The sequence below is a fragment of the Trichomycterus rosablanca genome, chromosome 8, assembly GCF_030014385.1.
Source record: "Trichomycterus rosablanca isolate fTriRos1 chromosome 8, fTriRos1.hap1, whole genome shotgun sequence".
Classification (NCBI taxonomy): Eukaryota; Metazoa; Chordata; class Actinopteri; order Siluriformes; family Trichomycteridae; genus Trichomycterus; species Trichomycterus rosablanca.
Window position 1 is genome coordinate 3,114,489 of NC_085995.1, and position 14,290 is coordinate 3,128,778.

General features: G+C 41.7%; 1 protein-coding gene across 2 annotated transcripts in view; it reads left to right on the forward strand.

Moving 5' to 3' along the window:
- Nucleotides 1-444: 444 nt before the first annotated feature.
- abcb7 (ATP-binding cassette, sub-family B (MDR/TAP), member 7) overlaps nt 445-14,290 on the forward strand; it is a 50,949-nt gene continuing 37,103 nt past the window's right edge. Inside the window, exons 1-4 of one of the 2 annotated variants that reach the window (XM_063000377.1) lie at nt 445-583; nt 9,114-9,194; nt 10,232-10,306; nt 11,849-11,968. In XM_063000377.1, the coding sequence (XP_062856447.1) occupies nt 452-583; nt 9,114-9,194; nt 10,232-10,306; nt 11,849-11,968 (408 nt within the window). In that variant the 5' untranslated portion in view covers nt 445-451. The remainder of the gene's footprint in view (nt 584-9,113; nt 9,195-10,231; nt 10,307-11,848; nt 11,969-14,290) is intronic. The other variant, XM_063000378.1, reaches the window with a different exon arrangement.

A 14,290-nucleotide genomic window follows, 5' to 3' on the forward strand; every position in this document is an offset into this window, starting at 1 on the left:
TTTTCTTTAGACTGTTTGAATTCCCCCTGGTTAAATTCCATGTTTTGGACTATATGCACAGGATAAATTTCTGAGAGAGACATGTTTTAATGCAATATTACTTTAAATTTGCTAGCAATATTTAATACAGTGAAGAAAATAGACCTAAAGAGTTGCATTTTCCAAAATGTTAAATTCACTAAATAAACAGAAAATTGTGCTCCATCCCATTTAGAAAAAATGCATTATTGCACTTTGTGGCCTGTAAATGATGTTATTTAATCAGTTGTATCCAAAGGTTTTAATTAAACTGTAAATATTAATTTGATGTTACAGTAATATATTCACCTCGACATGTTCGGTTTGCATGTCTAATACGCATGCGCAAATTTCTACGCATGCGAGTTTGGGCTTCAAGCTTCAACTTTTGACAGCTACAACAATTTGCATTACAGTGGAGTTTCTCTCCATCATGGCGCCGCTCCTGGTCCCGCTGTGGTGCAGTTCACACATTCAGAGACGGAAATTAGCGCTTCTTCTTCAAAGATCTTCTTCTTATTCTGTCTGGAGCCACACGAATAAGAAACAGAGGAGAACATATCAGGTACGCTGCGTAAACCTTTAATAACCTACCTGAGCTAACGGCTAACTTTGCTACCCTGCTAACTTAGTGCAAGGACGGATAAGCTAAGTGCTAACTGGCGTTACCGGTGGTTTTGTCCTAAATCGCGTCTTCTTGGAGACGAAGTGAACCTACGTAGGGAGCGAAGGACAGTGTGTTGTTTCATATGTAGTTAGTGTGCTACAATGTATTTGGGATGCAGCCTAGGTGAACGGCTGTAAATGTGTGTACTAAACGTTTTAAATGATATGTAACGATGTCAATAGATATTTGATGTCATTATTGTGTATTTACACTGTTAGTAAGCTCAATTTAGTTTTAAAAATAGAAGTTATTTGTTATCTGGGAAGTTACTTTTCCAGCTAACTTATTTTACAAACTTCTGAAACTTATTGCATTTTATTATTTTAGTTCTTTAGTGATTTTTATTTTATCTCGGTTTGGACTAAATAACTGACACATCAGTCTTTAAATCTTGTTCATTTTTATAAGTATAAATACTATTAAAGTTACTTGTTTACTGCTATTACAGAGAATACTATTAAAGAAACATGTGACCTAATGATTACATCACATTCTGCTTAGTACTTTAAAAATCATTATACAATTTGAGTTCTGTTTAAGTTCCCTGAAAAATCAAGGTCTCAAATGTACATCCAGCTACTAAGATTATAAATGTGGTGTTGAAGAAAGATCTAGGATGTCGTTTAATTTTGTGCACAGCTAATACAATAGAATAGAATAGAATAGAATGCATTGATTTATCATATATACATATACAGACGTACAGTACAATGAAATTCTTTCTTCGCATATTTACCCCAACATCAGAAATAAACTAAAAATGCACCAAGGAAAACGCACAGATCAAGTGATATATAGTAGATGCAGAATAGGCCATAGTAGATTAACACACAAACACCTATTATTAGGAGAAGGACCCACACCTTGCATAGACTGCCATACACCAATCACCATAAAACACATCCTGACAGAATGCCCAAAATATAACTGTGAAAGACGTAAACTACATATGCCCAATACATTAAAATAAATCTTCACTCAAGATAATTCAGAAATAATCCTAAAGTACCTTAATAATATAAAACTGAACACACACACACACACACACACACACACACACACACACACACACACTATATATATACAGTGTATCACAAAAGTGAGTACACCCCTCACATTTCTGCAAATATTTCATTATATCTTTTCATGGGACAACACTATAGAAATAAAACTTGGATATAACTTAGAGTAGTCAGTGTACAGCTTGTATAGCAGTGTAGATTTACTGTCTTCTGAAAATAACTCAACACACAGCCATTAATGTCTAAATGGCTGGCAACATAAGTGAGTACACCCCACAGTGAACATGTCCAAATTGTGCCCAAAGTGTCAATATTTTGTGTGACCACCATTATTATCCAGCACCGCCTTAACCCTCCTGGGCATGGAATTCACCAGAGCTGCACAGGTTGCTACTGGAATCCTCTTCCACTCCTCCATGATGACATCACGGAGCTGGTGGATGTTAGACACCTTGAACTCCTCCACCTTCCACTTGAGGATGCGCCACAGGTGCTCAATTGGGTTTAGTCCATCACCTTTACCTTCAGCTTCCTCAGCAAGGCAGTTGTCATCTTGGAGGTTGTGTTTGGGGTCGTTATCGTGTTGGAAAACTGCCATGAGGCCCAGTTTTCGAAGGGAGGGGATCATGCTCTGTTTCAGAATGTCACAGTACATGTTGGAATTCATGTTTCCCTCAATGAACTGCAGCTCCCCAGTGCCAGCAACACTCATGCAGCCCAAGACCATGATGCTACCACCACCATGCTTGACTGTAGGCAAGATACAGTTGTCTTGGTACTTCTCACCAGGGCGCCGCCACACATGCTGGACACCATCTGAGCCAAACAAGTTTATCTTGGTCTCGTCAGACCACAGGGCATTCCAGTAATCCATGTTCTTGGACTGCTTGTCTTCAGCAAACTGTTTGCGGGCTTTCTTGTGCGTCAGCTTCCTTCTGGGATGACGACCATGCAGACCGAGTCGATGCAGTGTGCGGCGTATGGTCTGAGCACTGACAGGCTGACCTCCCACGTCTTCAACCTCTGCAGCAATGCTGGCAGCACTCATGTGTCTATTTTTTAAAGCCAACCTCTGGATATGACGCCGAACACGTGGACTCAACTTCTTTGGTCGACCCTGGCGAAGCCTGTTCCGAGTGGAACCTGTCCTGGAAAACCGCTGTATGACCTTGGCCACCATGCTGTAGCTCAGTTTCAGGGTGTTAGCAATCTTCTTATAGCCCAGGCCATCTTTGTGGAGAGCAACAATTCTATTTCTCACATCCTCAGAGAGTTCTTTGCCATGAGGTGCCATGTTGAATATCCAGTGGCCAGTATGAGAGAATTGTACCCAAAACACCAAATTTAACAGCCCTGCTCCCCATTTACACCTGGGACCTTGACACATGACACCAGGGAGGGACAACGACACATTTGGGCACAATTTGGACAGGTTCACTGTGGGGTGTACTCACTTATGTTGCAGCTATTTAGACATTAATGGCTGTGTGTTGAGTTATTTTTAGAAGACAGTAAATCTACACTGCTATACAAGCTGTACACTGACTACTCTAAGTTATATCCAAGTTTCATGTCTATAGTGTTGTCCCATGAAAAGATATAATGAAATATTTGCAGAAATGTGAGGGGTGTACTCACTTTTGTGATACACTGTATACTGTATAATGCAAAACAAATAAAACTAGCATGAAACACCGATTCCTGCCGTGACTATCATAGATATGACAACATGACGTTACAAAAACAAACAAACAAACTTTCTTCGCATATCCCAGCTTGTTTGGAAGAGAGCAGGGTCAGTCATTGTCCGGCGCAGATGTCATGTAGGCCGATAGCACTATGGAGATTCGAACCAGGGCTGCAGTAATATACCACATTATATTATATTATATATTTTTGCATTTCATAGTCTCTTGGGATTATACCATCAACATACAATTAGTGCACACAGTATCTTTACACTTACATTACATTTACATTTTCAGCATTTAGCAGACGCCTTTATCCAAAGCGACTTACATTAAGTCAAGTCAAGTCAAGTCAACTTTATTTATATAGCGCTTTTTACAATATACATTGTCTCAAAGCAACTTTACAAAATCCAGGACCAACAGATACAAAAACCCCTGTTGAGCAAGCCGAGGGCGACTGTGGCAAGGAAAAACTCCCTGAAAATTACAGGAAGAAACCTTGAGAGACATTTACAGTTACAGTATACAGTCTGAGCAATTGAGGGTTAAGGGCCTTGCTCAAGGGCCCAACAGCAGCATCCTGGCAGTGGTTGAGGGCTTGAACCAGCAACCTTCTGTTTACTAGTCCAGTACCTTAACACTAGGCTACTGCTTGCCCCATCTTTGATGACCCTTTACCAAACAGTTGAGGTGATTGTAATTTGACATATAGGTTTCTTAAAACCATCTACCAATATTTTTAAGTTTAACACACAACCAAGGAGTAGATACGGCCCAAACAAGATTATTTAAATACAGCTTATTATTTTAACCCAAGTATTTAGACTCGAAGTAAGACCATTAAAGGGTTAAGTAGGAACCCACTGTTACTGCTTTGTTTATCAGCAACACACTTTTTAAACCTTTATTTTTTAGGTTTCTGTTTTAGAGCAGGAGTCATGCAAGAAAAAGAGCCAGACTCTAAAATCACTAACTACAATTTATGGGTAATCAAGTGAACACGGACAAAGCCGTCGGGAGGAGAGTTTTTAGTCAAATGAAAGCGATATTATGGCACCACAATGAGCAGAGGTTTGTTTGTAGGCAGAAGGAGAAAGGTGCAATAGGAGAACAATTATTAAATCTGTCTCAAAGACAAATTGTTACCTTAAATATTAATAGTAATAATAATAATAATGTTTTGACCATGGGTGGCACGGTGGCTAAGTGGGTAGCACTGTCGCCTCACAGCAAGAAGATCCTTGGTTCGATCCCCAGGCGGGGAGGTCCGGGTCCTTTCTGTGTGGTTTGCATGTTCTCCCCGTGTCTGTGTGGGGTTTCCTCCTACAGTCCAGAAACATGCAGTCGGGTTAATTGGAGACACTGAATTGCCCTATAGGTGAATGGGTGTGTGTGTGCGCGCGTGTGTGTGTGTGTGTCTCCCCTTCTATGGATTGGCGCCCCGTCCAGGGTGTTACTTTTGAACCGCACATTAAAAACATCTGCAAGACAGCCTTCTTTCACTTAAGGAATATCTCTAAGATTCGACCCTTCATCTCCCTTCCTGCTGCTGAGGCTGTCATGCATGCTTTTGTTACATCTAGAATTGACTATTGTAATGCTGTGTTGTATGGACTCCCGGCTCGGCTGTTGAACAGGCTTCAGTATGTGCAAAACTCAGCTGCGAGGGTCTTAACTAACACCAGATCCTGGGAGCATATTACTCCTATTCTGGAACATCTTCATTGGCTCCCTGTTCAGTACCGTATCCAGTACAAGGTAATTATCTTGGTGTTTAAATCTTTGTATGGTTTTGCACCATCGTATTTAAGTAGTCTGCTCCAGACCCACTCTCCTGTACGCACTTTGCGCTCGGCCGAGCAGCATTTGCTTAGAGTTCCTAGCAGTAAACTGTGCACGGTTGGTGACAGGGCTTTTAGTGTAGCTGGGTCAAAGTTGTGGAATAGTCTGCCACTTGAGTTGCGTGCCTGTACATCATTCACTGTATTCAAGGCTCACCTAAAAACCCATTTTTTCCAGCTGGCCTATAGCTGAGTTTTATTCTCACTTTTATCTACCTTATTTTATCTACATTTTCTATTTTATCTACATTTTCTTTTATTGTCGATGTTGTATTTTATTATAATTTTATTATACATTATTTTGTTTTTATTATATGGTCTTATTGTAAAGTGACCTTGGGTGTCCTGAAAGGCGCTTGTTAAATAAAATGTTGTTGTTGTTGTTGTTGTTACTGTGATAGCTGGGGATAGGCTCCAGCACCCCCGTGACCCTGATTGTATAAGCGGTTAAGAAAGTGAGGGAGTGTTATGACCATCTTAAGCACAATAAAACTAGCAGCAAAATTAGGCGCTATAAAGAAAAATAAAATGCCAGTATAGTATTTGGAGTTCTTATTGATTGTAACTGTTAGATTTGTGCTCTTGTGTTTTTGTTTATTTCAAGTGGCTGAACAGTTGTGGATGGTATGACTGTATCAAACAGCACTTGCGTCATTGGCTGTGTGTCGGTACATTGTCCTGATCAGTTTGCATATATGTTTGATCAAGAGCATTGACTGGTCTAGAATTTACCAACTTACGTCACATTCTACTTTTTTTTTTAACTCTGAGCAAAGTGCACGCTGAACCACAAGCGAGCGAAAATGTCCAAATCAGTTATTATTTACAGTGAACGTCTGCTGAAACGGAAGTGAACTGTACATTACTTGGCAACCGGGACACTGTATTACAGGAGATTTTGTGATATGGCTAGAAAATACCACCTATCTGCTTTAAGTTCTGTTTTTACATTACAGTTGTACACCTTGACATAAGACCAGTTGCCTTTGCACGCGTTTGTCACAGTCTGGGAGCTGTACTAGGAGATAAGTGTGTAAAAGTCGTCCCTCCCTTCTCAGAAGAGATTAAATAGCCACTTTATATTTTGCTTCGTGTCAGCAATGTTCTCTGCACAAAGCACAACATTGTACAGTATCTTTTAATAAAGACTCACAGATTATGAACTGTACCAGCCAGATACTTTCATTTATTGGTGGGTTTTGCTATTTTTGCCACTTTTTATTAGGTTAATAATTAATAGGGATTGTTTTTTTTTAACAGAGTGGAGCTTCTTCTGAGCTTCTGAAATGCAAAACCACCGAGTAGAAACATAAAATTAACTGTATAGTCAAAACAAAAGTCTGAGTCACCTTCCTTACACACCCAGTCACGACAGGTTTCTGATGCAGAAATCCAAGCATGAAATTCCGTTCATTCCAGTGAGATTTGCGGCTTCAGTGAGAATAAAATCGGAATAATAATAGTACGTTCAATTTATATAGCGCCTTTCGAGGAACCCAAGGACGCTTTACAATCATGGTGTGACACAACGAAGAATCACAAACATCTAGGGGAAAAAGGCAGGGAGAACAGGTAAGAGTTCCAGAGATGAGGGGCAGCAAAACTGGAAGATCTGCCACCAACAGTTTTTAGTTTTACTCGAGGAGCAGCCAAGGAACCGGAAACCAGAGACCGATTTGCATGAAAACAAAGTTAAAATTTGTCAAACTTCATGCAAGTTCACATCTACACCCAGTAGGACAACCAACGTTCTGTCGCGTTACCAGATTTACTGCAACACTACTCACTAAGTACACAATCCTGAACAAAAAGTAGGAACAGGTTCTGATGATGGTGCTTTAACTGCCGTCAGGGCGGCACGGTGGCTCGGTGGGTAGTACTGTCGCCTCACAGCAAGAAGATCCTGGGTTTCGATCCCCAGGTTGGGCGGTCCGGGTCCTTCCTGTGCGGAGTTTGCATGTTCTCCCCGTGTCTGGATGGGTTTCCTCCGGGAGCTCCGGTTTCCTCCCACAGTCCGAAAACATGCGGTCAGGTTAACTGGAGATACAAAATTGTCCATGACTGTGTTTGATCTTGAACTTGAGAAGTGATGAGTCTTGTGTAATGAGTGACTACCGTTCCTGTCATGAATGTCAGTCAGAGTCAGAGTCAGAGAGGTTTTATTGTCATTTCAGCTACATACAAGTACATATTGAAACGAAACAGCGTTCCTCTAGGATCACGGTGTAACACGGTACATGTAACCAGCGTGTAAAACATGACGTTAAAATCCTGATAAATAAACGCCGTCAAGTGGTTTCCAACTCATCATGACCGTATAGATAATGATTCTCCAGAAGATCCAGTCCTCTGCTTGGTTCTTTAGTCTTCTTCATGGCTCGTTCATGACCAACTTACGTAATTAATCAATACTTTTGAACCTTGTAAATTTGAGCTCCTCATCAAGAGCAGAGTTACTCGAGGTTGAAACAAGACTCTTGTTGAGGGCTGGCGTTTGCGTTCAGGTTTCTTCTTTAGCGTGTTACCTAATTAACCTTTTCTCGGCGCTTGTTGTTAGTAGGTGAGAGTCCATACAAGATAAAAACAAACGTACAGATAGAACAGATGTGCCGTTCCACTACGTACAGGAACTGAAAACTGGAGATCTGTGGTCACTGTGGTGTAAAGGTCAATCTTTTAGACAGATTGCATAAGCAGCCATAAGATTAAAACCACCTCTTTGTTTCTACACTCACTGTTAATTTTATCAGCTCCACTTACCATATAGAAGCACTTACTGACTGTAGTCCATCTGTTTCTCTGCAGGCTTTTAACCTGCTTTCACCCTGTTCTTCAATGCTCAGGACCCCCACAGGACCACCACAGAGCAGGTATTATTTAGGTGGTTAGCTATTTAGTGGGGCTTATGTCTAGAACAGGTCAGGATAGGGCATCCCTAAACTGTTGCTCCTAAACGGAGTACTATAAGCTGTATAATAAACACCACAGCTGAAACTGTGCTTCTGTCCATCCACACGCACATCAGAATCAAACCTGACAGTGATTTTAATGAGCTTGTCAAACTGAAAATAAAATAACTACGTGCGTCGTGAGTCTTCTGGCACTTTGTTGCTGAAATGATCCATGTAGAGCAAATAAATGATTTAAAATAATATTTGCTGGTCACGGTTTTGATGGGTTTTATATAAACACTGGGAACAAGGCAGCGGAACGATCTGGACATGGTGCCAGTTCAATGCAGGGCGTCACTTACGTACTCATCCATTACACATTAAGGCAGCGAGAGACATGGAGAACATGCGTAACTCCTCACAGGTTGTGACAGGGGGTGGGAATCGAGCTCAGGTCTCAGCTCTATACACTATATTGCCAAAAGTATTTGGACACCTGACTGTAAACTTGTTGGAGATAGTTAAAAAACAAATGGCAGTAAAATAGAGTGACCTCTATGTGATCTTTACCTATAACAACAGCCACTCTTTTGAGAACGTTTTGCATAAGACTTTGAAGTAGGTCTGTGGGAATTTGTGCTGGGCACTGATGTTGGTCAGGAAACCCTCTATCTAGCCTATACACAGATAGTGACAGGGGGGCGAGAATCGAGCTCAGGTCCTCACATTTATGTTGCTATACAGCCTGGCCGAGATCCTGCGATGGATTGGCGCCCTGTCCGATGGATGGATTACGTGTCATTACATTGCATTCCGTGATTCAAGGAAACACTGGACCCACCGAGATCCTGATCTTGGTCATAAAACATGAAAATAAAAGGGGAAAAAATAATGCCTACACGCCGATGAACAGGAACGCCTTATTTTTCTTGTTTTTGAAGTAAAAGGTCAATCATTCTTGCCTCCTTTTTTTTTTTTGGTAGTTACAGAGTCCATATCTGACGTCATCGACATGGACGACACATCGAGGAGAAACCAGCCGGCAAATACTGGAAGCTGTAAAAGTGAGTTCAGTGAACTTTCCTCCTTTAATTCTTTCAGCATAAGGCACAAAGTGCAGTGTGAGGAAATTCTGCATATCGCAAGAAAATAGTGCATTTTTAAAATGTATTTATTATTAATGCATGTTGTGAAGTGAGTTAGATTTAGTGTTTTTAATGAGCTCTTTATCTAACAGTTATCAGCTCAGTTTCATCCTCTCAGTACTGGGAAATTTAATAAAACGTACATTTTATTTTACAAGGTCTAAATCACAAGATTATTTGTTTTCATTTGCACAATACACGCATCAAAATGATTCTCTGGAACATTTTGGCTGAATAACATGTACAGAGATAAAAATCATAGTAATTCACCTCATTTACCTCTTACAGACAGAGAGAGAGAGAGAGGTAGGTAGGTAGGTGGGTAGGTGGGTAGGTGGGTGGATGAAGGGATGGATGTTACTGAATCGTGACCAGTGATTCTGAGGAAGCTGGACCCACTGTAACCAAGACCAGTATTAACATTCGAAATAAATATGATACCCAGGCGCACCCCACACACAATGTGCCGTGTCTGAGGGAGGGAAGGAGAAGCTCAGCAGGTTCCTCTGCTCGGTTAAAACTGGGAACTCCGAGTTCATCACTGTACAGTAAAACAAAGCATCTGTAAGCTGTGTGTGTCATCAAATTCTTTAATAAAATAAGACTAAAAACATATATATATATATACTGTATATATAATACAATACAAGACCAACAAAACAGCATAAAACACAGATTCCTGTCATGTATATCACAAATGTACTGTAGTTTACTTTTACATTTTCTTTAGCAGACACTACTGTGACAGTATACTGAGCAACTAAGGGTTGAGGGTTCTGCTCAAGAGCCCAACAGTTGCAACCTGGCAGCGGTGGGGCTTTAACCTGAGACCTTTCGATAACTAGTCCAGTGCCTTAACCGCTAGGCTACAACTTTAGTACTTTATTATGTAGAATATTAGAAACACTGAATAAGTTGCCTGATTGGAACCTTTTTCTTTTATTGGTGTTTTTCAGCATTTGCAGATCCCAGAGAGAACATGCTGGCATGGAAATGCTGGGGGCAACCTGAACGCAGATCCCAAAAATGTGGTAAGTTTGATTATATTTAGGGTCCTACTGAATTCACGAGAAAATGTGCTGAATTTCACTGACTTCGTTTTTCAAAAATCACAGATTTCACAGATTTTTAAAGAAAAGAGCCACCTTTCACAGCGGTCATTAAAGTACACTCATAAATTGAATGATAGAATAAATAGAAGCTACAATACACAGCACAGCCTACCTTAAATAGTTGAATGTAAACCTAGAACATCCAGCGACGGTCTCAAAGACGAAAATTCCCGTCCGTGTTTTGACCCCTCTCTGCATCCACAGAATCGGTTGTTAGTTTTCCAAACTAAGTTACCCGAGTCGTGTTTTTAACTGCTTCACATTTCGACATCTTGGACATTTTGTCTAATGCAACCGAGCGTCTTTAGAGTCTGCTGAGTTTATAAAGGCAGAAATAAACTGTACATAGACGAACTATGGGGAGCAGAATACTTTACTCTGTTCCTTTGAGGCGCAGCACAGAGATGATCATGTGTGTAGAGAAGCACACTTTTACACTGATTATGGAATCCACAAAGGGACAAATGCACTTAATACGTAAAAACACACATCACAGCACACTACAGCACAGAAAAGTCTGTTACACTAACTGCATTACCGTATGATTGTTAGGATGCCTCATATTGCATATTGTGGCTCATACACAGATTAGGCATAACATTATGACCACCTTTCTAATATTGTGTTGGTCCCCCTTTTGCTGCCCCATACACAACAAACTGTGCTGCTCTGTGTATTCTGACACCTTTCTATCAGAACCAGCATTAACGTCTTCAGCAGTCTGAGCTACAGTAGCTCGTCTGTTGTTGTTTTTTATTTGGGGTGCACTTGCCAGTGCGCTTTCAGTGCTGGTCCCAAGCCCAGATAAAAAACATAAGGATGGTAGTGTCAGGAAGTGCATCCGATGTAAAAACTGTGCCAAGTCCCGTAGTACCGGAGCACCGAAAGGAAAGCAAAATAACAACGGTTACAGTTTTGCCACAGCATCAGCAACAACAGTGAAAGGAGAGACTGCAAGAAGAAAAATGCTTAACAAAACAACACTTTACACCAGGCTCATTAGGAGTGTGTGTGTGTGTGTGTGTGTGTCAAACTCGTTAAAGTGCAGCAAGTAATAAACAGTACATTAAAAGCTGTTCTTCAAACTGATGTATTCATGTAGGCAGAAATCACACTTATTTAATACGACCGATTTATTCCATGAGTTCATTATCGAGCCCGTAATAAACGGAACCAGGCGTGTTTAAAAATACTCAACAACACACGCTGCGAGTTCTGCAGAGCCAGACTTTGACACCTACGTCCTAAAACGACTACAGACAAATACGTTTAATTAAAAAGAAAGAACGGCACAATCCGACGCTCTGTTTGTCCAGATCCTGAGTGGAATCATGGTTCATTTTCGTTTTGTAGAAGAGATGTTAAAAAGCTTAGCTGTGTAAAAAGTCAACAAGTAATCAATGCTATTTATTATTTTCAGTTCCTTTTATTTAAATATGTGAACATATTATTTTGCTCTAGTTAACAGAGGTCAATTCGACGAAGATCCTCTCGGCCATGTTGGCGTACGTTTGGCCCAAGGATCGTCCGGACTTGCGAGCCCGGGTGGCGATCGCGCTCGGCCTGCTTGCTGGAGCCAAGGTGAGTTTATGTTATTAAATTGTGTAAAATATATATAGTCAAAGGTATCGGGACATGGTGCCCAAAATGATTTGCTATGAGCCGGAAGCTTTGAGTGTTTATCAAAGCAGCCGGTGTCGGATTCACCTGGGAAAACAAACCGTGTATGTAGAGTCGCGCTGTGAGTTATTTGTACCTCCAGGTGGGTAGCACTGTCTTGTGTAATGAGTAACTACCGTTCCTGTCGTGAATGTAACCGAAGTGTAAAACATGATGTTAAAATCATAATGAACAAACATAGGGTCAAAAGAGCATTTGTATGGGGCGCCCAGGTGGCACTCCCGAGTCCGAATCTCAGCTCTGCTACCGGTCAGCACCCTCTAGCAGGCACAATTGGCCTTCGATCTGCTTGCTCAACAGGGTAAAGTTGATTTGAGACAATGTTCATTGTAAGAAGCACTATAGAAATGAGTCTGACTTGATACACATAACTTATTCTGTACAATATCTGCACATCTGGACATTATAAAATTATTCTAATTCTAAACTGAAACGTTATATGCCGGAATAATACTTGAAACATTTACATTTGCATATCAAAAATATGTTTTTTCTACCTCACCCATCATTTACCATGTACTGACCAGTCCGATCCTTCCTCAGAAACGCAGTCCGCTCCTTCCACAGATCCTTCCCCATTTGAGAGCCATGAGAGAAACTTTAAATTAAACATGTTCGCCTGGGAGCGTTTTCACCTACCCATTTCATGACTTTTTATAATTGCGACATTATAGGCGTTCGGGTGGCGCAGCGTAAAATCATTAACATCTTGGGCTGGCACGTTTGAATCTCGGCTCTGCTACCTGCCAGCTGGGCGCCCACGCAGAGAACGATTGGCTCGTCCGAGGGAGGGACGCCGTCGGGATCGATGGCGTGTGCACGGAGACGGGGGATAATGGAGATCAGTGTGCGACTCTGCGTGCGTGATGGCGGGTCTCTATACGAACCCCTCTTGTGCAGGTTAGTTTTCGGCAGGTCTGCAGCAGTAGAGGCGGTGATACATATCGGGTATTTAAATATGAGATGATTGGGAGGACAAGCTGGGGGAAAATTATCCACACCAACTGTGTAAAGTCACAACTCCATGGGTGAGGAACCCCCCCTCCTCACAGTCTTTATCTTATTTTATGGAGTTCCGTTTTAACCACAAGGATAAACGAGAAGAGCTCTGAGTGACAGCAGGCACCCGTTCTTTATCTTTTCTCGACCAATTGTTAAGCAGATCGGGAAGCTAGTGTAGGAACGTTAAATGACTGGACCTTCTGACCTCTAAATAGCTTTCAGAGTTTAATTATCCATCAGACTTACAATTATCATTGAATACAATTTGAGCAATTGAGTGTTAAGAGCCTCGTTTAGGAGCCCAAAAATGGCAGCTTGGTGGCGGTGGGGCTTGAACCACTGCCCTTCTTTGCAGTTATTGCCTGTTATCAATATAAACACGTCCTCTAACCAATCGCAGCAGTGCTACGACTTCGCCGCTCTGTTTTGCTCGTTACGATTCGTTGCTAATTTGCACCCGGAGACAGATCGGCATGTTGGCGCCACCCCCCATGCGCTCGTATCCGCCTCTTCTCACCCAGCGTGATTACGGTGACCCTCTGCTGCTCCTCACTCCGCTCTATTGTTCTCCAGCGACGAGTCCAATCACTGTAAATACGCCCCGCGTCCGACGATCAAAATAAAAGATAGTGATTTTTTTTTTGCCCCCCCGGCGTGCCACCTCTGTTGCGCCCCGAGAGATGCGGGTGGGGTGGGCTTCGCGCCTCTCAATCCGTTCACGCCGTGGTTCAGGAGAGGCCGTATCTGGAAAGCAAGATAAAGATTGACAAGCATGCCAGGCGCTGATAACCCCCCTGTAGTTTATCAGCCTGTCTGGGTCTCTGCCACCTTATCACGCTGGGCAGAGCCGAAAGCGCCGAGAGGAACGTCTGTCGTGTTGTTATTTAGGTATAGAAGCAGGAAGAAAAATCTTAGGAATTTTGACAATCCAATGTTACTGTCACAATGAAGTTGAGTAAGTAATTAAAGCTGCACTATATGGCCAAAAGTATTTGGACACCTTAAAATATAGTAGCTATAACTTTAAAATATGTTGGTGGGAATTTGCCACATTCAGTCAGAAGAGCATTTGTATGGGGGATAACCTCGACTCTGGGTTCGAATCTCGGGTCTGGGTTTGATTCTCACGCTCAGATCCACTGCAGTATGGGTGAATAAGAAGGGATGGGTGGACTGCACACACGTCGTGTTTGATATAACCTTGTGAACTTATGAATCTTG